This window comes from Oryctolagus cuniculus, chromosome 2 (assembly GCF_051225735.1).
Source record: "Oryctolagus cuniculus isolate XC-2025 breed Fujian yellow rabbit chromosome 2, ASM5122573v1, whole genome shotgun sequence".
NCBI classification, from domain to species: Eukaryota; Metazoa; Chordata; class Mammalia; order Lagomorpha; family Leporidae; genus Oryctolagus; species Oryctolagus cuniculus.
Genome location: NC_142868.1, coordinates 1,604,464 through 1,629,763, shown reverse-complemented (window position 1 = coordinate 1,629,763; position 25,300 = coordinate 1,604,464). Strand labels below are relative to the sequence as shown.

The 25,300-nt window shown below is 62.5% G+C and overlaps 2 protein-coding genes and 1 long non-coding RNA gene across 20 annotated transcripts in view; 1 reads left to right on the top strand and 2 right to left on the bottom strand.

The window, feature by feature from the left end:
• The window catches only part of ADD1 (adducin 1), a 78,841-nt gene extending 75,349 nt beyond the window's left edge, over nucleotides 1-3,492 (bottom strand). For 11 of the 16 annotated variants that reach the window (XM_051836685.3, XM_051836688.3, XM_051836681.3 and 8 more), the window contains exon 1: nucleotides 3,286-3,489. The gene's annotated coding sequence lies outside the window, so the exon portion shown is untranslated. Of the gene's footprint in view, nucleotides 1-3,285 lie in introns of all 16 variants that reach the window. The other 5 variants (XM_051836680.3, XM_089324933.1, XM_070067975.2 and 2 more) reach the window with 2 other exon arrangements.
• Nucleotides 3,493-5,411: 1,919 nt separating this feature from the next.
• Nucleotides 5,412-10,010, top strand: LOC149127664 (uncharacterized). Its single transcript, XR_016228621.1, has 2 exons — nucleotides 5,412-7,242; nucleotides 8,658-10,010. It is a non-coding gene; the product is annotated as an uncharacterized LOC149127664 (long non-coding RNA).
• SH3BP2 (SH3 domain binding protein 2) overlaps nucleotides 9,726-25,300 on the bottom strand; it is a 30,199-nt gene continuing 14,624 nt past the window's right edge. The window contains exons 1-13 of one of the 3 annotated variants that reach the window (XM_051836700.3): nucleotides 23,163-23,327; nucleotides 21,009-21,148; nucleotides 19,963-20,065; nucleotides 18,822-18,939; nucleotides 18,486-18,556; nucleotides 16,057-16,145; nucleotides 15,715-15,783; nucleotides 13,713-14,373; nucleotides 12,441-12,549; nucleotides 12,174-12,229; nucleotides 11,853-11,934; nucleotides 11,267-11,326; nucleotides 9,726-10,233 (exon numbers count right to left, since the gene is read on the bottom strand). In XM_051836700.3, coding sequence (XP_051692660.3) covers nucleotides 10,096-10,233; nucleotides 11,267-11,326; nucleotides 11,853-11,934; nucleotides 12,174-12,229; nucleotides 12,441-12,549; nucleotides 13,713-14,373; nucleotides 15,715-15,783; nucleotides 16,057-16,145; nucleotides 18,486-18,556; nucleotides 18,822-18,939; nucleotides 19,963-20,065; nucleotides 21,009-21,148; nucleotides 23,163-23,296 — 1,830 coding nt within the window. In that variant the 5' untranslated portion in view covers nucleotides 23,297-23,327 and the 3' untranslated portion in view covers nucleotides 9,726-10,095. Of the gene's footprint in view, nucleotides 10,234-11,266; nucleotides 11,327-11,852; nucleotides 11,935-12,173; nucleotides 12,550-13,712; nucleotides 14,374-15,714; nucleotides 15,784-16,056; nucleotides 16,146-18,485; nucleotides 18,557-18,821; nucleotides 18,940-19,962; nucleotides 20,066-21,008; nucleotides 21,149-23,162; nucleotides 23,328-25,300 lie in introns of those variants that run through there. The other 2 variants (XM_051836701.3, XR_016228589.1) reach the window with 2 other exon arrangements.

The following is a 25,300-nucleotide window of genomic DNA, read 5'->3' as shown; positions in this document are numbered from 1 at the left end:
CCTCCCTCCCTCTCTCTCCCCCTCTCTGCCTCTTCTTCTCTGTAACTCTGCCTTTCAAATAAATAAATCTAAATAATAATAATAATAAAGCTTAAAAATTTTCTAGCAAAAAATAAATATGGGGGCCGGCACTGTGGCATAGCAGGTAAAGCTGGCACCTGCAGTACCAGCATCCCATGTGGGCGCTGGTTTGAGTTCTGACTGCCCTACTTCCGATCCAGCTCTCTGCCGTGGCCTGGGAAAGCAGTGGAAGATGCCCCCAAGTCCTTGGGCCCTGCACCCACGTGGGAGACCCAGGAGAAGCTCCTGGCTCCTGCTCCTGGCTTTGGATTGGCGCAGCTCCGGCCATCACAGACATCTGGGGAGTGAACCAGGGATGAAAGATCTCTCTCTCCCCCTCTCTCCCTCGCTCTCTCTCCCCCTCTCTCCCTCTCTCTTCCTCTCCCTCTCTCTACCTCTGTGTAACTCTGCCTTTCAATTAAACAAATAAATCTTTTAAAAAAACAAATATGTCAGTAAACCAATTCACTATTTTCATGCCCAGTAAGTAATGGAGAAGTAAGCATCCATCTTTTTTGCTTTTAAAAAAAACTTTTATTTATTTAAAAGTCAAGACACACACACACAGAGAGAGAGAGAGAGAGAGAGAGAGAATCTTTCATCATCTGGTTCACTCCCCAGATGGCCACAATGGCCAGAGATGGGCCAGCCCTACCCTGGTCTCCACATGGACGGCAAAGCCCAAACACCTGGGCCATCTTCTGTGTCCCTTCCGGGCATCCTAGCGGGAAGCCACGCTGGAAGCAGAGCAGCAGGGCTCCCATATGGGACGCTGGCACGCAGGTGGCGGCTTGACCCTCCGTGCCACAAAGCTGGCCCCTACTCTACCCAGGAGCCACACTTCGGGCTGCCAGGCACTGCCATCCAGAGATGCCAGTTCAAGTCCCAGCTGCTCCACTTCCAATCCAGCATTCTGCTAACGGCCTGAGAAAAGCAGCGGAAGACAGCCCTAGTGCTTGGGCCCCATATGGAAGACCCAGAACAAGCTCCTGGCTCCTGCCTTCCACTTGGCTCAGCCTGGCTGTTGCAGCCACTTGGGGAGGGAACCAACAGATGGAAGATCTGTCACTCTGCCTTTCAAATAAATATATAAATGTTTTTTAAAAAAGAGCTATACTTGAACACAACAGAGCAGTGGATGAAGAGAACCTTCTCTTTAAAAAATATTCCATCTTAAAAACAGAAGAAATATTCCATCTAACAAATGAAGTTACAGAATTATAATACCAACATTTTTCAGTGCCTAATGAACTTCCTGTAGGCACTGAGTATTAAGGACTGCTAACAAGAAAAGGGGCTACATGTCATTACTTGTCTACTTACCTGCCAAAGTCAATCACGCCTGAATCTCATCACACCCTTAGATCTAGTTACCAGTTTACAGTAACTGCATCGTTAACCCACAAATCAGGACAAAACCCACACCATACGCAGCTCCACATGGCAAACTTCCAGGTTTTATCAACAAATAAATTTCAGGCAAACAAAAGCCTTAGGCGCAATCTAGGTTAAAGCCAGTCACACGTACGTGCGGCATCTAGGTCCTGATCCAAACTGTCAGAGATCCTGGGCGAGGGAGCAGTACTGAACGCTGGCTGGCGCCTTGCGGACAGTGGTATTCGTGTTTATCTCTTCCAAACCTTTTAAGAGCCACACGGTGCGACGCTCATCAGACACCGGTAGGACGGCCGCATACCTGAGGCTGGTTAAGACGGGCTGGGCTACAGGGCACTATTCCGTCTACACTGCGTAGCGAAGGGGATCAGGAACGCGGGAGAGGCCACAGCGGTGCCTCGACCTGCGGGCTCACTGCAGGAAGACTTGGTGCTTCTTCAAGCACCGCGATCATCAGTTTTCCACACAGAACACTGACAAACCGTGTCAGGAAACGGTTTCCACGGCAAACCGAGGAACACGCAACCGAACGTCGCCGGCAGGCCAGGCAAGGGCTGGGGCAGGAGGCCCCGCGTGCGGAGAGGGGCGCAGCCCGGGCCCCCAGTGCGGAGGGGCGCAGCCCGGGCCCCCAGTGCGGAGAGGGGCGCAGCCCGGGCCCCCAGTGAGGAGAGGGGCGCAGCCCGGGCTCCCCGTGCGGAGAGGGGCGCAGCCCGGGCCCCCCGTGCGGAGAGGGGCGCAGCCCGGGCCCCCAGTGCGGAGAGGGGCGCAGCCCGGGCCCCCGTGCGGAGAGGGGCGCAGCCCGGGCCCCCGTGCGGAGAGGGGCGCAGCCCGGGCTCCCAGTGCGGAGAGGGGCGCAGCCCGGGCCCCCAGTGCGGAGAGGGGCGCAGCCCGGGCCCAGGACGCGGTGTGGAGAGGGGCGCAGCCCGGGCTCCCCGTGCGGAGAGGGGCGCAGCCCGGGCCCCCAGTGCGGAGAGGGGCGCAGCCCGGGCCCAGGACGCGGTGTGGAGAGGGGCACAGCCCGGGCTCCCCGTGCGGAGAGGGGCACAGCCCGGGCCCCCAGGGCGGAGAGGGGCGCAGCCCGGGCCCCCCGTGCGGAGAGGGGCGCAGCCCGGGCCCCCAGTGCGGAGAGGGGCGCAGCCCGGGCCCCCCGTGCGGAGAGGGGCGCAGCCCGGGCCCCCAGTGCGGAGAGGGGCGCAGCCCGGGCCCCCGTGCGGAGAGGGGCGCAGCCCGGGCCCCCAGTGCGGAGAGGGGCGCAGCCCGGGCCCCCCGTGCGGCCCCACTCCAGGGCCCCGCCACAGCAGCGCCAGCGGCGGCGCGCACTTCCGCCAGGACGGCTAGGAGCTGCCCTCCCAGAGCGGAAGCCCGAAGCCAGCACTACAATCCTGCGTGAAAACAGTGATAATTCAGACATCACGCCTCTGCGCGCGGCCTGGGCTCCACTCCGGACGGCGGCCCCGCTCTCACGCGCGTGGACAGCGAGCAGCGGTCAGCCAACACTCCCTCAGCAAAGAACAGCCACCGCCCGCCGCGCCGGGTCCTCGGGCACAAAACCCGCACGGCCGGCGCGCCCAGCAAACGCGCTGCAGGGAGCCCACGCCGCGCGGGAAGGCGGGCCGCGACGGCGCGCGGAGCGAGCGCAGCCCGGCCCCACCCGCCAGGACCACCCGGCCGAGCCGGGCGCCGGCAGGACGCGGACCCCCGCCCGGGCCGCGCCCGCGGAGCCCCCCGCGGCCCAGGGCGCGCCCCAGCCCGCCGCGCCCGCGGCCTCCGCGCTGACAGGCCGCGCCCAGGCCCCGCGCCCGCGCCCCGCGCCCCTGCCCGCGGCCTCACCTCAGGGGCGAGTCGTGGGCAGCGCTCGCGGCTCCCGGGTCCGAGTGCGGGACGCCCGGCTCCGGCTCCGGCTCCGGCTCCGGCTCCGGCTCCGGCTCCGCCCCCTGTCCGCCGCGCGCACCGCGGCCCGCAGCCCCGCCCGCCCCGCCGCCCACCCTCTCAGTCCAGAGTCCTCGCCTCCGCCGCCAGATTTGGGTGCGGCCTGCGGCGCCGCAGCCCAACAACACGCCGCCCCATTGGCCCGGCGCGCGCCGCCACGGCCAAGCAACGGGCGCTGCGATTGGCTGGGCCGAGAGGCGGGCCCGCGCGGGGCGGGGCTGGAGGCGGGCCCGGGCCGTCTGGCGACCTGCGGCCGCCCCGGTTCGCGAAACTCGCCTCGGTGCGGAGCGGCCCCGCCCGGGCCCTGCGGGCGGCCGAGGCTGCGGCTAGACTGGTCAGCGGGCGGCGGCCTTCGGAGGCCGGCCCCGCCTCCCCGGAACCATTCGGTCCCCGTCGGTGTCGCTGGTCAGGCGTCCGTCGACGCCCCGCGCAGGGCAGCGAGCTGGCCTAGTCCGGTCTCGGCCACAGGGGCCTCTCGCCGCCCGCTTCGCCCCCTCGTCCTGCGGACTGACGGGGGCCCCCGAGTGCGGGTCTGCAGACGGTGGCGGCAGGGTGGGGCCGGGAGCGCTGGGCCTGTGGGCCCCGATAAGGCTCGGCGGACAGGAGTGAATGCCTCTGGGAACCCGGCCCGGCCTGCTGATGCTGGCCGCCGGCCAGCGCCTGGACACCTTGCACACTGCCGCTGCGGCCGCTCCAGAGAGCCAGAAAGGCCAGGGCTTGTTCCCTTCGTGTCCACAGAAAGCGAACCAGGGCTGGGTGTGGGACGCGGGCTCTGACCTTGCTCACGAGTCCGGAGGTGGGAGACAGTGACCCCCGTCCTGGGACCCCCGTCCTGGACCTTGGCCTTCCCCAGATGACGTTTCTGAGAAGACCCCGTGCCCAGCGAAGGGGTCTGGCTCAGGGAGGCACCCTGAGGGTTAGCGAGGGAAGGGTAGGTGAGCACACCCATGGAGAGCCAAGGCACCTCCAGCGGAAAGGAAAATGAGATGACCAGGCCAGGACGGCGGAAGACAGACCCTGGGGAGGGGCCGACCTTGTGCCTTAGCCGGCAAAGCTGCCTGCGACCCCAGCACCCCACCTGCTGGCGTCCCGGCTGCTCCTCTTCCAATCCAGCTCCCAGCTAATGCACCTGGGAAAGCAGCAGAAGATGGTCCACGTGCTTGGCCCCCTGCACCCACATGGGAGACCCAGGAGAAGTTCCAGGCTGTTGTGGCCATCTGGGGAGTGGGGCGTGAACCAACAGATGGAAACCCCCGCCCCTGTAATTCAGCCTTTCAAATAAACAAACTTAAAAAAAAAAAAAAAAAAAAAAAAACAGACCACTGAGCTTGAACACGTGGGAAAAGAAACCAGGCAGGTGATTAAACTGCTGCCTACCAGGGGCTCGAACCATGGTCCTGCCACCCACGTGGGAGACCTTGATTGTGTTCCCTGTTCCTGGCTTTGGCCCCAGCCCAGCCCTACCTTTTGGGGGCGTTTGGAGAGTGAGCCAGTGAATGGTCACCCTCCCAACACACACTTCAAATAATTTTTTAAAAAAACAAAACTCCACCTTTATATATCATTAACATCAAACCACTAACCATCAGCATAAGACTCGAGGAACCAGGTCTTTAAAACATGGGCCTTTGGGAGAAACCCAAATTAACATTCAAACCATAGCAAGGAACACTAAGAGGTAGGAGGGATTAGTGCCATTGTAAAAGGGCCGGTGCGGCAGGTGCTTGATTCAGTAATTAAGTCACTGCACCCCACGTGACAAGTCTCTCCTGCTCTGCTTCCTGCTAATGCACCCGGCAGTCAGCGACGATGGCCTGAGAACTTGGCTTCCTGCCGCCCACAGGCAAGACCCGGCTGCAGTCCTGGCTTAGGCCTTCGGCCTGGCCCAGCACCAGCTCTTGTGGGTGTTTGAGAAGTGAACCAGCAAATGGGAAACAGATCTCTGTCAACCCTTCAAAAAACTGTTAAATACAGAAACAGGAAAACACTATGATAGATGCATAATTGGGCGATGTGAGAAAAACAGGAACACGAGACTCACTCAACCCCGGCAAAGGAACGGTGGTACCGTGAGGGGCGTTCCTAGCGAGGCTATCTCTTGGTGGAAGCTGCACAGTCATTACACAGTGCTGTGTGTCTGGCTGATGCCCTTTGCATGTATGTGTGTGTGTATGTTTAAAACTCTATTTAGGCCGGCGCCGCGGCTCACTAGGCTAATCCTCCGCCTAGCGGCGCCGGCACACCAGGTTCTAGTCCCGGTCGGGGCACCGGATTCTGTCCCGGTTGCCCCTCTTCCAGGCCAGCTCTCTGCTGTGGCCAGGGAGTGCAGTGGAGGATGGCCCAGGTACTTGGGCCCTGCACCCCATAGGAGACCAGGAAAAGCACCTGGCTCCTGGCTCCTGCCATCGGATCAGCACGGTGTGATCAGAAGGGTGAACCAACGGCAAAGGAAGACCTTTCTCTCTGTCTCTCTCTCTCACTGTCCACTCTGCCTGTCAGAAAAAAAAAAAAAAAAAAAAAAAAAAAAAAAACTCTATTTAGTTGAAAGGCAGAGCAAGAGAGAGACAGAGATCCTCTATGCACTGGTTCACTCCTCAGACACCCACAATAGCTAGTGCTGGGCCAGGCCAAAGCCAGGAGCATGGAGCTTGGAGCTCCATCTGGGCACCCAACACCCCTTGTCCCCCACGAGGCACATTACCAGGAAGCTGTACTGGAGGCAGAGATGGCGTGGCCGACACTGTGGCACAGCAGCTTAAAGCCCCAGCCTGCAGTGCCAGCAAACCATATGTACTACTGTTGAAGTCCCAGCTGCTCCACTTCCAATCCAGCTCCCTGCTAATGCACCTGGGAAAGCAGCAGAAGATGGCCCAAGTCCTTGAGCCCCTGCACCCACGTGGGAGACACGGAAGACGCCTCAGATCACTTCAGCTCCAGCCATTGCAGCCACTTGGGGAGTGAACCAGCAGATGGAAGACCTCTCTCTGTCTCTATCTCTATGTAACTCTTTCAAATAAACAAATCTTAAAAAAAAAAAAAAAAGAGGAAGTGGAGATGGAACTAAATCCCAGGTACTCTGACGTGGGATGTGAGTGTCCCGAGAAGTAGCGTAACCAGCTGTGCCATAACACCTGCCCCTGTATAAGTGTTTTATTCCATGGGAAATGAAGGGGAAAAGGAACGTGTCCCAGCTCTGCACGGCCCCAGCTGGAGCCAGAGCTGAGCCAAAGGGCAGCGGTCGCAGCCTCTGATGCCCAAGAAGGCCCCTGGGAAGGAGGAGGGTGGGCCAGGGTGCTCTGGGGGGGGGGGGTGGCTGGACAGCACTTGGCAGAGGCATTGCCACTTGCATCTGCATTGTGACAGCACTAGCCTGTCTGCCACGCTCTGTCCAAAGACAGCCCCAGCCCCAATCCAGTGGAGGGAACAGGATGTGTGGGCAGAGATGGGGCAGGGTGTGTGTGAGGAGCCCAGGAGGGCTCAATGCCGCTGCATCACAGACAGAGCCTGGGGCCTCCCTCACCTCACAAGAGACACGGGGTCTGGTTCAAGCCCCAGCTTGGCCCCATGTACCTTGTGTGACCTTGGTGTCCTCTAGGTCACTGCTCCCCCCCGCCCAGCCTGGGCCACACTCCAAACCCTCTTCTCTTCTGGGCCTGTCAGCCTGTCTACAACATGGGGATGGTCAGGGGCTGTGCTCAAGGGCGTTAGCACGGAGCACCAAGCCCCAGGCCTCGGCCTTTCCTTCCCCCTCCTGTCGAGAGCCACTGGACCACGGCAGGGATGCAGGAAGGACCTCCTGTGCCCTGACCAGCAGCGTGACCCAGAGTTGAGAGTTTGGAATGGGAACAACTCAAGAAGGTGAGGTCGCTTCTAATTCTAAAAACATCTTTCTACGATAAAAATCTGTTAGTGGGCACTGCCCACTTAGAGAACAAAGGTAGGCGGACTCAAACCACAGTTACAGTCAGCTGGCAGAGGGGTCTTTCCCCCAGGCCCAGAACCAAAGCCGTCTCTGAATTCATCGTGACGGGCAGGGCCTAGCTAGCCCTGCTGTGGACCTAGCCTCAGAGACTGAGGCCTGGAGGGCAGAGACACGGCCCCCTGGGGTGGGTAAGGGCACCCCAAGACCCCTGGGAGGCAAGCAGAGCTGACTACTCACCCCACGATGGTGAAGAGGCTAACAGGTGGTAGGAGCCAGGCAAGGCCAAGGCCTGGGCTTGCAGGACTGAAGCTTGCAGGACTTGAAGGACTGAAGGGGTCCCATGAGGGGGTGGCAGGGCTGGGATTTGAACCCAGGTCTCTGAGCCTCGGTTCTCTCACCTGTAAAACAAGACTAATGGCGGATACTTCGCCACGCAAATTTAGTCAAGCACCCAGCTCAGGAGCGCTTGGTGAGCAGCAACACCCGCAGCCCCATACGTGGGATAAAACATCTGTGGCAGGTCTCAGGAGGGGGTGAGCGCCTTCCAGCCCCTCCTTCATGCTGCAGGACTGTAGCCAGGCCCTGTAACCACCCCACCGCACCCCAGCACCTACACTCCTGCAACTGAAGCCCAGGTCTGGGAGGGGAGACGAGGCTGGGCCAGGCGCCAGGGTGGGCCTTGTGCAGCCACAGGCACCTGTCCAGCTGGCCAGAGGACCTGTCACCTGGCTCTGGGCCCTCCAGCCCCCAAACCTTCCAGCCCAGGGATCTTCAATACCCTCTGGCAGATGAGCTGGCCAAGGTCACCGCTGAGTTAGAGGACCGCCACGCGCAGCACGCCCCCAGCTTGGCAGGGGCCAGGCACTGGCTGGGACGCACTTCTCTCATCCAACCCCCAATGTTACAATTCTACAGGAAGAAAACCACTCGGGGGGCTCCGGGGCCTCCTCCCACCACCACCCACTCCAGGCCAAAGGTCGCCAGGCGAGTTAGGGGCAAACAGCAAAGCATTCCAGCCACAGAGAGGATGAACACCAGGAACTCCCCGTGCCCCAGGGCTGACGTGGTGCTCCGCCTCCTCTGGCTGAAGAGACAGCCCGGCCGCAGACCTGTGCTGGAAGCCTGGCCTGCAGGCAGATGGCCGCACTGGACACAGGGCCTGCTGCGCACTGCACCCCTCGCCCACCAGCTCGCCTCGTCACTCCCTCTCCAGGGAACCACAGGCTCCCGGGGTTTGGTGCAGGAAGGGGGCGACACAGGCCTGCTCCCTGGACCGTGAACCACTGGCTGGTGGGCACAAGTGTGGTTCTTGGTATGAGTTTCACCTAACACACACTTTCCCCAACATCAGGCACAACACGGATCACATGACCCTCGGGAGCCTGCTAGCCCTGATCCGCTCTGACCCTCAGCTGAGGCTGTGTTCACACCAAGTCCAGCCCAGGGGCCAGCCCTGTGGTGTAGTGGGTAAAGCTGCCACCTGTGACACCTGCATCCCATGTGGGTGCCAGCTCATGTCCCGGCTGCTCCATTTCCAATCCAGCTCTCTGCTGTGGCCTGGGAAAGATGGCCCAAGTCCTTGGGCCCCTGCATCCGCGTGGGAGACCTAGAAGGAGCTCCTGGCTTCGGATCTGCTCAGCTCCAGGCACTGCAGCCATTTGGGGAGTGAACCAGCAGATGGAAGACCTCTCTCTCTGTCTCTCCCTCTGTCTGTAATGCTGCATTTCTAATAAATAAATAAATAAATAAATAAATCTTTAAAAAGAAAATGAAAAGTCCAGCCTAGATGCCAAGGGAATGGCCTGCTGGGCTGAACTGGCAGAGGGAAAAGGGACTAGCCAGGGTACCAGGCAGTCGGGACTGCCTGCAGGACTTGGGATCGGCGCAGATGGGCCCCCCCGCGCAGGCTCGGCTGCAGCAGGGCCCACCCCTCCTGCCCTACTTCCTGCAAGAAGTCGTCTTGAAACCCTCGGCTGGGCTGTAGGCTCCCAGCCCCTGCATGCCCAGCTGTCCTGGATCCTGAGCTCTGAGCCCCTCACACTCAACTATCTCCACCCTGAGCTCTCAGCCAGGCCAGGCCACGGCCCCCGCACAGCCCCAGCACGGGCCTGGCTCACAGGATGCACTCAAACCCTGGTTAATGCAGGGAACTAACCAACTGTAGACACTCCAGCCTCGTAGCCTCCTTCTCTGGGCCCCACCTGGGGCCCCAGAACTGGCAGCCAAGTGCAGGCTGGGAGCCCAGACCGCCAGAGCTGCGTCCCCGGGCAAGTCACGCAGCAGCCTGTGCCCTGGACGACGTGGGGACCACCTCTTGGGGATTCTGGGAGCCGCTCCGGTCACCAGCTCAGACGTCGGTGGGCCTCCCAGAAAGCCGAGCAGCCCCCACTCCTTCCCAGTCAGGCCCTGGCCACGGCGATGAAGGTCAGCTCTGATTTATTAGAAGGCAACGGCCCCTCCTGGAGCCTGCGTCTTAGTGTTCCAATGAGGTCCCAAGGCAAGCCCAGGCCCCGCCCAGGCCCCTGTCAACTGCCCAGCCCTGCCCAGACTCCTGTCCTCAACGCCCAGGCAGGGCTCGGTGCGGGGCCTCAGCTCCCGGAGGCTACGACAGTACAGGGCTGAGTGGGGCAGCAGAGTCCTCCGGTCCTTTGGAGCCCACTGGGTGCAGCCTGGTGGAACTCCACAAGCTGTCTGCAGGAGAGGCTCATCCTCCCACTCAGTCTCCATCTACACGCTCTGGGGCCGCGGCACCCTTGGCCACCTTTGTCCAGCAGCCCTGTGGGCAGGCGTCACCTGGGCCCGGCGTAGCCGTAGGGGTGTTGTAGCAGCAGGCTCTGGTGGCCAGGCAGCACGTGGCTGTGGTAGTGCTCCACCATGCTGCCGATGCTCACGAACAGGACCTCACCCTCCAGGTAGACCTTGGAGTCCTGCAGGGCAGGAGGCGAGAGTCAGCCCGCTGGTCCTCACCTCGGTCCCTCTCTCTAACTCAGGGTGGTCAGCGGGGATGCTGACATGGTCAGCTCAGCTCCCGCCACCCCAGGCTCCCTGGTCTTCTGCATCAGCCTGCGTTCCTCATGGCCCTGCCTCACTTCCTCCTGCATCCCCAAGTGTCCGACCTGCAGCCTGCACCCAGGGGACTGCAGACAAGCGTGTAAATAAACCCAGGATCTAGGGCTGACCACCCTCTCCTCTGGGTGAAGGGGAAGCCGGCCAAGGTGAGAGGGACGTTGAGGCAGTAGGAGCTGGGGTAAGGGGTGGGTGTCCCACAGCAGCCAGTCTTAGTTAACCTACAGTAGGAGCTGGGGTAAGGGACGGGTGTCCCACAGCAGCCAGTCTTAGTTAACCTACAGTAGGAGCTGGGGTAAGGGGTGGGTGTCCCACAGCAGCCAGTCTTAGTTAACCCACGGTAGGAGCTGGGGTAAGGGGCGGGTATCCCACAGCAGCCAGTCTTAGTTAACCTACAGTAGGAGCTGGGGTAAGGGGCGGGTGTCCCACAGCAGCCAGTCTTAGTTAACCTACAGTAGGAGCTGGGGTAAGGGGTGGGTGTCCCACAGCAGCCAGTCTTAGTTAACCCACGGTAGGAGCTGGGGTAAGGGGCGGGTATCCCACAGCAGCCAGTCTTAGTTAACCTACAGTAGGAGCTGGGGTAAGGGGCGGGTGCCCCACAGCAGCCAGTCTTAGTTAACCTATGGCAGGAGCTGGGGTAAGGGACGGGTGTCCCACAGCAGCCAGTCTTAGTTAACCTATGGCAGGAGCTGGGGTAAGGGGCGGGTGTCCCACAGCAGCCAGTCTTAGTTAACCTATGGCAGGAGCTGGGGTAAGGGGCGGGTGTCCCACAGCAGCCAGTCTTAGTTAACCTACCACCTGCACCCTATCAGGTCATTGCTCTGGCCCTGGCCAAGCCCCAGGTCCAGGGTCCCCATCCAACCTAGGCCCTCAAGTGAGGTCGAGCCCCCTGACCTTCTCAAAGATGCGGTAGTTCCTCACTTTGTTAGACATCTCGTCCCACACGACCAGAACCTGCAGGGAGGGAAGCGGGAAGTGGACAGCTCAGCCCAGAGGTGGCAGGACCAACCTCAGGAGGGCCCAGCCTGGGAAAGCCTGCTGGGGGCAGGTAGCAGCACCAGGGCTGGGTCCTGCGGTCCTGCAGGGTGGGTGGGAAGGGCTCCAGATGCCCTGTGCAGCCCCTTGCCCTGGGGCTCCTCCTGCTCTCGGGGAGCCTGAGATGACACCCGAGTGGCAGGAGCAGGTGCACCTGAAAGCAGCTCTGACACCCACAGGGAAACGGTAGCCGGTGAGGTCACTCACTTCACACTCGGCAGGACACAGGCTGCGCTGGCCAACTTCCTGCCGCCGCCACCGCCCCACCTAGGGCATGAACCCCACCCCCAGAGTCCCACACTGCCTTCTTGCTCCCTGATGGGGTACTGCTGGGCAGAATTTGGTTGAGGTGCTGGACAACCCAGGAAGTCCTGGCCCACCGCTGGCCGGGGCCGGGGCAGAGCCACAAGGTCCCATGGGGGCACCGCAGCCACCGGGTGCCTACCTTCCCAGACTTGGTGGAAGAGTTTCGGATGCCGTACAGGCCATTCTGGGGTACTCCCTGGGGGCTTGTGGCTTTGAACAGCCTGAAACACAAGCGTTGACAGGTAAGCCCTCCCTTCCTGCCCTGCCCTGCCCCGCCCCACACCCGGACTCTGCCTCTGGGCCTCCTGCACTTTGGCCAGCAGGAATCAGGGCACAGCTGGTGGGACCCACGGCTGCCGGGTCTCCCGCTGCACTCAGGCCGGCGGCTGTCCAACACCAAGTCAGGTGAGAGGGACAGAGAGGCAGGAAGATGGGGACCTGGCACCCCACATGCGCTGACCTTTCCACTTCACAGGATTCCGTGGTGTTGATGAACACCGAGCTGGGCAGTGGCACCTGGAAGAGGCCAGCATGGTCACCGTCGAAGCCTGAGTGCCCCCACCCCACCCCCGGCTCAGGGCTTTGCACCGAGCTCTGTCGCCCTCAGCTCCAGGGTCCTGGGGGCTCCTAGCTCAGCAGGGCCAGCAAGGGGCTCCTCGGGCCGGCAGCTCTCCCCACTGCCGGCCACCTGCAGGCCAGGCAGGGTCCAGGGCCCACTGAGCCTTGCCTTCTCGTAGTCCTCGTCGGAGTCCTCCCCTCCAGTGTCAGCCTGTGAGGGCGCCCGGGGTTTTTCGAAGGAGAAACTCCTGAAACTCTGCCCATCGGGGGGCGACCGCCTGCAGGGCAGAGAGAGGAAGTGAGGCCACACCCCTCGGTCAGCAGCAGAACCCACAGTGGGGCCCGACGGGGCTTCTGCGTCTAAAAGGCCCAGGCCAGCAGTTCTGAAAGGGACCCGTGCTGACTGTCGGGGCGTCAGGAACTGCCCGAGGCACGGGGGCCGGTCCTGGGCACCCACGCCTGGGTGGTGGTGCAGCCTGGATGCCTGCTCTGACAGCCGCGGAGGGAGGGGCGTCTCGGCCCAAGCTCTGCGGCTGACCAGCTTTGTGACCTTGGCCGGGCCACTCCCTCTCAGAGCCGCAGGAGGGCGCGTGCGGGATGAACAATGCAGTGCTCCCGGGGACGCCGCCCCTGTGTGGCCAGGGCTTCGGGGAGAATCAAAGGCAGCTGCCGCAGGCTGAATCCTGAATCCCACAGAGCCCTGCCCACTGGGCCGTGGGTAAGGCCGAAGCCTGGACGCCAGCGCACACAGCCCACAGCACCAGGTCCAGCCCCGGGCCTCAGCACAGCGAGTGACTCGCGAGCATCGCCCCTCTGTGGTCCCTGTGAAACAGGGTGAGCATGCCAAGGACTTCTCCCGCAGAGCCTAGCTGGACCTGGGGTGAGGGTGCCATGGTCGAGGCATTTGGGGGGTGCTGGGCCAGCACACCACGGGAGGTACAAAGCCCCAGAGGGGTCCCAAACACCTTTGACCATGGGCCATCAAAGTGGGAGACCCTACGGAGTGGGGGACACCCTGGTCTCTTGGCACCACCAGCCCTAAAGCAGGCAGCAATGAATCTCCCCGTCTGGACAGGCACAGAGCATCCCTGATGGCCCAGAACCAGGAAACACAGCCAGAGCCCCACGCGGGGCTGGGAAGCCCCAGACGGCAGGGCCTGCTGGCTCAGAGCTCACAGCCCATGGTCCGTCCCAGGGCAGGCAGCTGGCCCTGAATCCCTGAGGCCACACTGACCACTGCTCCCAAGGCAACCTCTGGCCCCAAGGCCACTGCCCATGGGGTGGCCAGTCCGCAAGCAGAAGGCAGGCGCACCTCGGGGCAATGGGGAACTTTCCTACCCTTGCAGCAATGCCTGGGCAATAGCTTGGGGTGGGGGAGGGAGCAGGCCAGGGAGGGGTCCCCAAGTCTGGGAAGCAGGGCACCCCCACAGCGCAGACTCACTGGAGGCGAGGGGGCAGTGGCTTCTCTGGCCTGGGCAGCACTGCGGGACGAGCCGCGGCCTCAGGCATGGGCAGCTTCAGTGCAGGAGGCCTGGGGGCCACCGGGGGCACAAAGAGTCCAGCCCTGGCTGCCTCCCCCGGGGGGGCCACCTCAGGTATCTTCAGGAACTTGGGCTTGCTGGCCGGGACAGGAGGGGGCTCCGAGGTGGGTGGCCCCCGGGGAGACAGGTGGAAGGACTTGAGCTTGTCACAGTTCCTGGAGGTGACAGCAGCTGAGACGGCCGAACTGGAGGCAGAGCCGGCACTGTGACCAGGGACCCAGGACTCCGGGCTGGGGCTGGGGCTGGCGCCCTCCCGGAAGCAGTGGGGTTTCCGGAGGCTGGGCACAGTGGGCATGCTTCCCAGAGGGGGGTCACTCATCCTTCGGGGAGTAGCGGGCACCCTGAGGCTGGGCTCAGGCCTCCTCAGGCCCAGCAGGTCCCTCTGGGAGTCCTCCGGGGCGGGGCAGGCATCCGGGAGGCCACGCTTAGGGGGTGGGGGTGGGACGAGGGGGCCTGGGCCCTTGGAGGTGAAGGAGTGGGCACGGGGCAAGTCGGAGAAGGCTGGCTTCCTGGGCGTGGGCACTGGCGGTGGCGGGTAGGCAGGTGGGTAGGTCAGGGCCTCTGTGAAGCAAAGAGATCCAGGTCGGTGTCACCGGCTGGAGGCTGGGCCAACAGCACCCTCTGCTGGCAGCGGCCTGCCAGGCCTATGGTGTGGGCCCCTTCGCAGCCCAGTGCCCTGCATCCACGGGCAGCCCCAGACCACCCGCCCTACCTGTCCTCCACACAGCGCCTGTGCAACCTGCAGAAGTGCAGACCCCCAGAGGTGGGAGCAAGACAGGAGGGGGAGGAGGACTCACAGGGCTTGGCCTGGACCAGAGAAAGGACAGAATTCCTGAGGACGGAGGTGAGAGGCCAGGGCACGGGCAGATGGGGGAAGATGAAGGCCAGAGTTTGTCCCTGACAGGGTTAGGGTGCTGTGCGATGGCCGGGCAATGTGTGTGGACAGTGAGGGGCACAGGCCTGGAGTTCAGAGGTCCTGCTGGACACGTGTGTCCGTGAGGACACTGGCTGTCCCCCAGGGAATGAGGCCTGACCCCTGGGTGTCCCTCAGTCACAGGGGTGGATATCCCTAGAGGGGCCAGCAGACACTAAGAAGCAAGAGGGGCCCGGGAGCACACGACACCAAGGGCAGGTGCCAGGCCAGGCACAGCTCATGGTGTTGCAATGGGCAATGGGGAAGCCACTGGAGCCCGCGATAAGAGATGCTGTGGGGACAGGCTGTGGAAGCTGGCCTGACCACAGCAGGGAGGAGGCTGGGCCGGGGGTGTGCGGTCAGCCAGCAGCTGCACCGGGGATCCCGTGTACCCACCCCCATTGTGCTGACGCAGCACAGCATGCAGGCGGAGGGGAACCGAGGCGAATGGCAGGCCTGGAGGGCTGAAGTGCCGACCCCAGGAGTGCGCTGTGACGGAAGGGAGTGGGATGGGAGTCAGTGGTGGGCAAGGCCAGGCAGACAGACGCAGGGAGATGTAACGAACTCAGCAAGATGAGAAGGCTGGAGAGGAAGGGAAATCAGGGCGGGTCCAGGGGCAGGGAGTGAGGTGACGAAGGACAGGACAGAGGCAGACCCTCCCCAGCCCTGCACGGCCCTGGTTCCTGCACCTGTGACTGCCTCTACCAGCCTACTCCCCCTAGGCCCTGGGCCTCAGGATGTGGCGGGGCGCTGGGGTGCTGGGTGACAGCCTGGCCTGAAGCCACTGAGAGCCCAGAGCCACCAGGAAGCAGCGGCCCTGGACCTGCTCCCCCCGTGGCCCTCCTTGCCCGCCCCCAGCACCACGTGTGCTGTGTTCCGCATGCAACTCTGCTGCAGCTGAGAGACTGAGGCCACAGGCAGTGCCAGCCTGGGAGGGGCCCTGGTCCCAGCCCCAGCCTCGTCCCCACGGGCCCACTCGCCCCACCTACCCTCCAGCTTCGTGGGCTCAGGGGAGTCGGGCTCCATGTATGAGTCGTCCTCATCGTCACGCTCGTAGTCTGCAAGAGTGGACCCAGTGTGAGGCTCTGGGTGACCGGGCCCAGCCGTGTCAGGACGTGGGGAGGGCCAGGCAGAGCCACAGCCACGCTCCGACTGTGGGGGCACAGATGGGTGACAGTGCTGAGCCCAGAACCCGGGCTGCCGAAGACGGGAGATGCCACCGCCATCCACAGGGACAGGGCAGGACCGCAGCCCAGGGGAGGTCCTGATCCCGGCACTGGCAGCAGGCCCGTGTGCAGGGAGGCAGGGTGTGGGCAAGGCGCCAGCCTCACCTTCGCTGTCCGTGGGGCACGGCAGCAGGCTGACGTCCACAGGCCGCTCCACTGCACCGTAGAAGCTCTCAGTGTCCGAGCTGGAGTCGCTGCAATGCAGGGAGCAGCTGGGCCAGGCTCTGGGCACCAGGCCCAGGAGGCTGACACATGGACCCACCACAGGCACACGCCAGCACTGCAACAGACGTGCACACACACGCATGTAAGCATGCACACAGATGGAAACGAGACACAGAGCAAGCGCACAGACACAGACACAGATGTCAGGATCCACACACACACACAGACACACACACACACATACAATGTAAGGATACACACACACACAGACACACACACACAGATGGAAACGAGACACAGAGCAAGCGCACAGACACAGATGTCAGGATACACACACACACACACATACAATGTAAGGATACACACACACACAGATATACATACACAGATGTCAGGATCCACACACACACATAGAATGTCAGGATCCACACACACACACAGACACACACACAGATGTCAGGATCCACACACACACACAGACACACACACAGATGCCAGGATCCACACACACACACAGACACACACACACACACATACAATGTAAGGATACACACACACACAGACACACACACACAGATGGAAACGAGACACAGAGCAAGCGCACAGACACAGATGTCAGGATACACACACACACACATACAATGTCAGGATACACACACACACAGATATACATACACAGATGTCAGGATCCACACACAGACACAGATGTCAGGATCCACACACACACACACAGACACACACACAGATGTCAGGATCCACACACACACACACAGGTGTCAGGACCCCCCCACACAGACACACACACAGATCTCAGGATCCACACACACACAGACACACACACACAGACAATGTCAGGATCCACACACACACACAGACACACACACAGATGTCAGGATCCACACACACACACACATACAATGTCAGGATCCACACACACACAGACACACACACACATACAATGTCAGGATCCACACACACACACACACACACATACAATGTCAGGATACACACAGACACAGATGTCAGGATCCACACACACACAGATGTCAGGATCCACACACACACACATACCATGTCAGGATCCACACACACACACAGATACACACACACAGATGTCAGGATCCACACACACACACACAGGTGTCAGGACCCCCCCCCACACAGACACACACACATACAATGTCAGGATCCACACACACACACAGATACACACACACAGATGTCAGGATACACACACACACACATACAATGTCAGGATCCACACACACACACAGATACACACACACAGATGTCAGGATCCACACACACACACACACACACATGTCAGGATCCACACACACACACGGATGTCAGGACCCACACACACACACAGATGTCAGGATCCACACACACACACAGACACACACACAGATGTCAGGATCCACACACACACACAGACACACACACACATAGAATGTCAGGATCCACACACACACAGACACACACACACAGATGTCAGGATCCACACACACACACATACAATGTCAGGATCCACACACACACACACAGACAATGTCAGGATCCACACACACACACACACACACACACATACAATGTCAGGATCCACATACACACACAGACACACACACACATACAATGTCAGGATCCACACACACACAGACACACACACACATACAATGTCAGGATCCACACACACACACAGACAATGTCAGGATCCACACACACACAGATACACACACACAGATGTCAGGATCCACACACACACACACACACACACACACACAGAGGCCCTCCAATACACACACACCCAGAGTCACAGGCGCAGACAAGGGCTTCTGGGGGTTCTTGCCCTGAGTGCGGCCATCCTGACCGGCCAGAGCCCTGCCTCAGGGTCAGGCCATTTGTCCACTTGCTGCTGCCCAGAGGAGGCTCAGGGCTAGGAGCTCCAGGGGTCAGTGCAGGGCAGCCTTGGGAGTACCTGGCTCTCTGTGCCTCGGCTTCCTCGGAGGCAAAGGCTGGGCTCCCGCTCAGAGAACCCTGCTGCTTGCAAGGACAGAGTCAGCTCCCTGAGGAGTGGGCGTGGGTGGGCGTCCAGGCTCTGGGAACCCAAAGCTCTGAGCTGTTACAAATGCCAAGGCCCCCTGAGTGGGGAAGGCAAAAAACCTCCCGTGACTCCCACACAGGAGCTACCAAACACACGGACAGAGATGAGGCGAGAGATGACAGACGGGGACAGAGACACACTTCTGCACACATGCTCACACATGTGGCACATACTTGTGGGCTGGCTGACGCCTCTACAAAAACCTTTAGGGAGGGGATCTGGGCCAAGCCCCCAGGAGCTGGCAGGCGGACACACCCTCACCTACCTGGTGTCCAGGGGCAGCTCCTTCTTCTCATGGAAGTGCCCGATCTCCCTGCGCAGCAAGGCCATCCAGCTCTGTGGGGCAGCCAGGGCTGTGGTGGGCGTGGTGCTGCCCAGAGCAGGGCCTCTCCCGCGCCCTCCTCTCCTCCCAGCCCAGCGTCTGTACGGTGAGCCGGCAAGGTCAGGGGAGATGACCGCCCAGCCTGTGTGGCCCAGACACTTCGTCTTGGGGCCGTGACAAGGCCCTGCCATGGCTGACGGGTGGCCAGAGTCCTGGAACGAGCGAGCCCCCACCACGGCAGCCCCAGCGGGCACTTGTCGGCCCTGGGACCCCAATCACCTTGCGCTCATCCTCAGACGAGGCCGAGAAGAACCATGTGCGGTGTTTCTTACTGATGTGCACAATCTTGAAAGGGAAGACGTTGTTGGATGTCGTCTCCTCGGCTGCCCGCATCACCCTGAGGGCACAGGGCACAGGTCGCCACCTGCTCCACACCCACAGGGACAGCCTCGCCACCGCCCCCATGCCCGATGGATCTCGGCACCCAGCACCGTGCCCCAAGGGACACGGACAGAGCTGGACGGTCCCTGCCTGCCGACGCCCCAGACTAAGGGGCAGACAGAAGAGTGAGGGTGAGTGTGGGGAGTGGACTGAAGCCACTGGGGGCAGTGTGCAGGGCTCACCCCTTCTGCCCGCCTATACCACCTCTGCCCTGCTTCGGCCCTGGCCCATCTGTGGGGGCCCTCACAGCCCAGTGCAGCCCCTGCCAGCGGGGTACCAGGGTGGCTGTGCTCATCTGGCCCGTCACGGGGCTGGGCAATTCTCCAGGGCATGGCTGCACCTGCCCCTGGGCTCGGTGCTCACAGCTTGGTTAGCACTCGCCGCAGGCTAGAGGGCAGTGTGTCTGGGGAAAGGAAATGACCCTCCCAAGGGCACCTGAGTGCCTGCCTGCTGCCCACAGGGCCCTGGAGACCCCTCACTGACCCAACCAGGGTCTGAGGTCAGCCTGAGGGCCTGGCTCTGGACCGGGGTAACTCCCTGGGAGTCCTGGCTATGTCACTGATGCCACGTGATACTAGGTACCTCTGAGGCAGGAAAGAGGTCAGAGTGCAGGGCTGAGCACAGCCCCAGTACTGGCGCTGAGGGGCCAGCACTCAAACCCTGATCTGCCCGCCCCCAAGGCCAGGGTGGACCCAGGCAGGGAACAGGGCTATCAGTGCAGCACGCCCTCTCCCTCCCACAGAGCTCGGGCCCAGGGCACACCTGCCCATTGTTCCAGAGGCCCCTTGAGGGCAGGCTCAGGACACCTGCTGGATGGGGCCCTATCCCTAGCACGCGGGAGGCAGGGTGTTGGCCCCAGCACGCAAGGGGCGGCTGTCTGGGGGCGAGCCTGGACTTCCCCTGGGACCAGTCCGGCACTGTCAGGCAGCCTGGGCGGAGAACTGGCTGGCGCTAGGCAGGACGGGCGCTGGGCACTCACCGGTTGTAGCCGCTGAGGGAGAAGGCGCCCTGCGGGGAGGCCGAGGTGCTGCTCTTGAAGTAGTAGATGCATCGCTTATGGATGATGACAAAGCGCAGAGGCCCTGTGGGGGCGTGGCAGGGGTGGGGTGAGCCGCCGGGACCCTCCCCAGACACTCTGGGCGTCCTGGAACTGGGCTTCCATGGAAGAGAGGAGCAGGCAGCTAAGCCAGCCTGCTGCTGTCTCTCCAGGGTGCCCCGGGGGCCACACAGGGACAACGGGTGTGCCAGGCACCGCCCCAGGGCAGGCCAGACCACCTAAGAGAACAGGCACGTTTGAGGGCTGGGTGGGGCTGCCAGAGGTTCCCTCCACCCAGGGCTGGGAGAGAGGGCGGAGGAGGGCTCAGGGGCCCAGGGAGTGGCTGATGAGAGCCATAGGGGTGGAGCTGCCCTGAGAACCCCCAAATCCACTGTCCAGCCTCCAGCAGCCCCTCTCAGGCCTGGGGACAGGTCAGCTACAGCCCCTCCTTGGACGCTCCCTGGGCCAAGACAAAACCACCTCAATCAGCGCCCACACAGAAACCAAGTCTAGCTTGGGGCATCTCAACCAAGGTGTCCTGGCGAGGGCGCTGCTGGCACAAAGGCCCGGATGCTCTTTGCTTTCGGGTCTCCACACTTGGACATCTCCCGGGCCTGGGGGCTTCCTCCCCATCCAGCCTGGGGTCCTGGGCCACTGCCTGAGTCCTGCATAGCTCCGGAGTTTAGTGTCCAGCTAGGTTTTGGCTCGGCAGATGGTTCAAGTGGCCCGAGTGACCAACAAACTCACTGAGAACCCACACGTGAGTGAGTGTGGCACCAGCAGTGGCACACAGAGCTGCACCAGCCGAGCTCCCTCGGCCAGCACTGTGCACCAAATGCCCACCGACCTCTCTTGGCCCAGCGACACCCCCGGGCCCCGCCACAGTGCCGGGGCCTAGGGAGGCTGACCCCAGGTGGCCGCGTCTTGGCCCAGCAGAACTCCGGCAGCACAGAACCTGGGGAGGCAGAGGCTGCCCCCGGGGCACTCACATTTGAGCAGCTGCAGCTGCGTTCCGCCCTTCTTGTGCAGGTAGCCGGCTTTAGCCACGCCCCCAGGCATGGTTAGCAGGTTCTGGGCGCCAATGGCCTTCATGGGGACAGGCCAGTGCGTCTCCTCAGCCTCCATGAAGCTGTAACAGAAGGGACACAGCTCAGCCAGGTGGCTCACCTGGGGGAGAGGCAGCAGGGAGGGTAAGGCAGCGAGGGAACCCCTGTCCTGAAGGCCCTCGCTTCTAAGTGGGACCCCAGGGAATTGCAGGGGCGCCGGGTCCACCTGGTCAGCCTCTGCTCTACTTGACCACACGCCTGGTGCCCAGGCCGGAGGCCCACGGCCCTGTTGTTCCTGGCTCATTCAGCGCACCTGCTGAGTGCAGGGACCCACAGGGGCTGGAGGACAGTGACGGATGAACACAGCTAAGTCAGGTCTTGGGCCATAACCACCCCAGCACCAGGTGAGCCCATAATGGACGCTGCCCTCCCCAGGAAGGAGGGAGGGGCTCCCTGGAGTCAGGGAACAACCCAAAGGAGGGAGTTAAAAGAGGTACAGGTGCCGGGGTAGGCTCTGGGCACCATCTCCACCAGCTCAGAGGCCCCAGGCCCATGCAGCAGGTAAGCTGGTAACCAAGAGATCCTAAGTCAAACAACTGGGTCTCCTGCCTGGCCCACAGCACACCCTCGTCAGCAGTGGCCGTGACAGCCACGGTCAGGGGTGGGTGGTGTCCACCCTATAGCCCACAGACACCCTCGTCAGCAGTGGCCGTGACAGCCACGGTCAGGGGTGGGTGGTGTCCACCCTGTCAGCCCACAGCACACCCTTGTCAGCAGTGGCCGTGACAGCCACAGTCAGGGGTGGGTGGTGTCCACCCTGTCAGCCCACAGACACCCTCATCAGCAGTGGCCGTGACAGCCACGGTCAGGGGTGGGTGGTGTCCACCCTGTCAGCCCACAGCACACCCTTGTCAGCAGTGGCGGTGACAGCCACAGTCAGGGGTGGGTGGTGTCCACCCTGTCTGCCTGCACATCACTCACCTGCCCTGCTTGCCACCCAGCAGGGACCCACACAGTGTACACTCACAGTGGGGACACCAGACTGCCTTGGGGGTGACTCAGGCCCCGGCACTGGCTCCACCCCTACCCTAACTCCCCCCCACCTTTTAAGATTTATTTTATTTATTTGAAAGCCGGAGTTACAGAGAGAGAAGGAGAGACAGAGAGAGGTCTTCCATCCACTGGTTCACTCCCCAGATGGCCACAACGACCGGGGCTGGGCCAGATTGAAGCCAGGAGCCAGGAGCTTCTTCTGGGGCCCCCACGCGGGTGCAGTGGGCCATCTTGCACTGCTTTCCCAGGCGCATTAGCAAGGAACTGGATCGGAAGTGGAGCAGCCAGTGCCCACATGCGATGCCGGCGCTGCAGGCTGGGGCTTAACCAGCTGTGCCACAGCACCGGCCCCTACTCCAGCTGGCCTGGCCCACGCCCACCAGGCTGTGTTACACTCCCAGTCTCTGCCTACAACGAACCGCACCCCTGCCCACATGCAATGCTCCTGCTTGTCCCGCAAGGACCCAGATGACAAATTCCCTCTCTTGCGAGACCCCCAGTGCCCAGTCAGAGTCTTCACACACACACCGTCCCTGCCTGCCCCTCCCTACCCTGGCAGGTCTTTCTGGGGCCCCAGTGGAGCAGGCGGGTGTCCAGGGTCCTGCTGAGCCCTTTAGTGAGGCAATGAGGGTCAGACCCAGCCCAGAGGCGGGGCCGGGTGAGTCTCCAGCCACTACAGCTCCAACCCCAAAACACACATTTACAAAGCCACTGTCTGCTCGGCGCCACTGGCAGCTCCACCAAACTGAGAGGGAAGTCGCCTCGGCCTGGGTCATCCGCTGCCCCCACGGTCCTGTCTGCCCAAGAGGCCAATTCCGCCCGCGGGGAGGTGGGGGACGAGCGGAACAAAGACGCGGCCAATGCCTTCGCCGCCACGCCGCCGACAAAGCCCGGCAGTGGGGAGAGGGTGCCCCGTGCCCACGCCCACCCTCCGCAGCCGGACAGACCCCGGCCGGGACCGGCCCACGCCCGTCTTTGTTTCCGAGGGAACCGCGCGGGCCGGGGCCCCGCGTCCAGGAGCTCGGGTCTGCGCTCGGTACTCACGGCGTCCACGCGGCAGGCACGGCCGGTCTCCGGGCGGCAGCCCGCCCCTGCGCGCACCGACACCGCCCCGCCTCGGCCCCCGCGCCTGCCTCCTGCCGGCCCCAGCTGCGCGGCCGCTGACCCGCGCCCGCCATGCCCGCCGCGCCCCAAGCTGGGCCGTGCCGGCTCCGCCCCTCGCGGGCGGGCCAGTGGGCAGGTGAGGGACGCGGCCCCGCCCCTCCGCCGCGTCACCCCCTCGCGGGTCGCGGGTCGGGCTTCGGGCTCCCCAGCTGCCACCGAGGGTGGTGGGCGTGAGGCTCAGGAGGCCCGGGGTCTGCACGTGTAGCCGGGCGCCCAGCCCCAACTCGGCGAGGCCACGCCCGCGCCTTCTCAGTTTGCACCTCTGTAGAATGGGCTGGGGTGGGGTTGATCGGAGTTCTGGCTGAGGGCCCCTGCCTCACTCTTCTCTCTGTAGGCAGGGCCCCACACCCACCCCTCTCCACCGCCTTCTTCCAGCCACTGTGCCCTAGGTCCAGCTGCCTTGAGCTGCACCCCTCCGTCCTGTCCACCCAGCACTCCTTCAACAGGCACCCAAGCCCCCCACACTGCACTGACCTAAGTGTTCCGGCCTCCCCCTGACCTCCTGCCCTTCCTGTCCACCCCCCTGGACTTGTCTCACAGGCTCCCCATCTGCCCCCACCTCCTGTGTGTCTGTGCCAGACGTGCCCCAAATCCACCTGCATCTTCCTGCAGGCCTCAGTGACACAGTGTCCACTGCTTGCAGCTCCGAGTGACCACACTCAGTCCCTCCAGTCCACTCAAAGGAACAACCCTTCCCAGACGCTTCCAGAACACAGAAGAGGAGGAAAGAGCAGCACAGCCCCTCCCACAGGGCTCCGAGGCCCCCGGTGAGCTGGCAGCAGGCTCTGGACCCGCTTTCGCCAGTCATCCTTGCACCTGGGTGAGCATCAGGTGGCCAGAGCTGATGGGTGACTGCAGGGAGCCCTTCCAGAACGTATGTGGCCCGTGGGGACACGTCTGGCTATGCATTTGAGCTCGTGCACGTGCACATGTGTGTGTGTGCACGCTAGGGAAGGTGGGCACCTGGGAGGCACCGCCCAGGTGTCTGCTCCTGCGCTCACCTCCTCCCTTCCCTCCGGCCTGAGCTTCCGAGCACACAGGTGAAATCTGCTCACCCCATCAAGCTCAGGAAGTGCAGGCTCTGTGGCTCCCCCCTGCCCGGGGGCCCCCGGGGGCCCAGAGACGTGTGGTCCTTCCCTGCACAGTTCTGAGCTGTGGCTCTGCACGCCCAGCTCACGTTGCAGACACACGCCCATGGGTGTGCACGTGTGAGCCGGCGTGTGCTCAGGTATGAGCCTGTGCATGAGAGTGAAATGGAGGCTGTGAAGGGCTGGGCTCCTGCAGACACGGCCCCAGCCGCGGTCAGGAAGCAGGTGACCACAGCACCGGAGACTTTCTGTTAGTGGTGACCAGGCCGGCCCTGTTCGTGGAGGTGCAAGGCGGGTTGGGGCTGGCGGTCCCAGCCCACAGGGAGACCAGGTTCCCCCAGTGCTCATTCACACGCTGGTGCACATGCAAGCTGTCAGTCACAGGCAAGCACTCGTTCACACACGTGTCCTTATGCGCAGGAAGCCTTCGTGTACTCACACACACGGCCTGCACAGGGTGATCCCAGCGTGCTGGGCCGGCCGCGTGGCACGGGTCGGAACCCTGCTCACCAGCCACGGCCCTCTCTCTACCGGGAAGCTCGTGAAGTCACACAGGGCCCTGCCCGGGCACCCTGCTTCACCCGGTTCTACACCCCAGCCCAGGACTTGACCAAGCACCCAGGGCGCTCACCACGGGCCAGGCTCCGTGCTTCTCTGGGCCACCCCAGGCCACCATCCCAACAACTCAAAGCAGAGCCACCCCCACGTTGCCAAGGAAGACGCCAAGGGGCAAAGGAGATGAGTCCCGTGCCCGAGTCACATAGTCAGCAAACGAGGGAGCACGCACGGCCTCTGCCCAGCCTCCCTCCTGGGCACACGGTGGGTGCGGCGCTCAGCGGTGGGGGTTTCCCACCACGGAGCCCCTTGGCTGCGCGGCCTCACCGTGGCGCATTTGTTCCCTTTCAGTTTCCCCTCCCTTCCTTCCTCTTC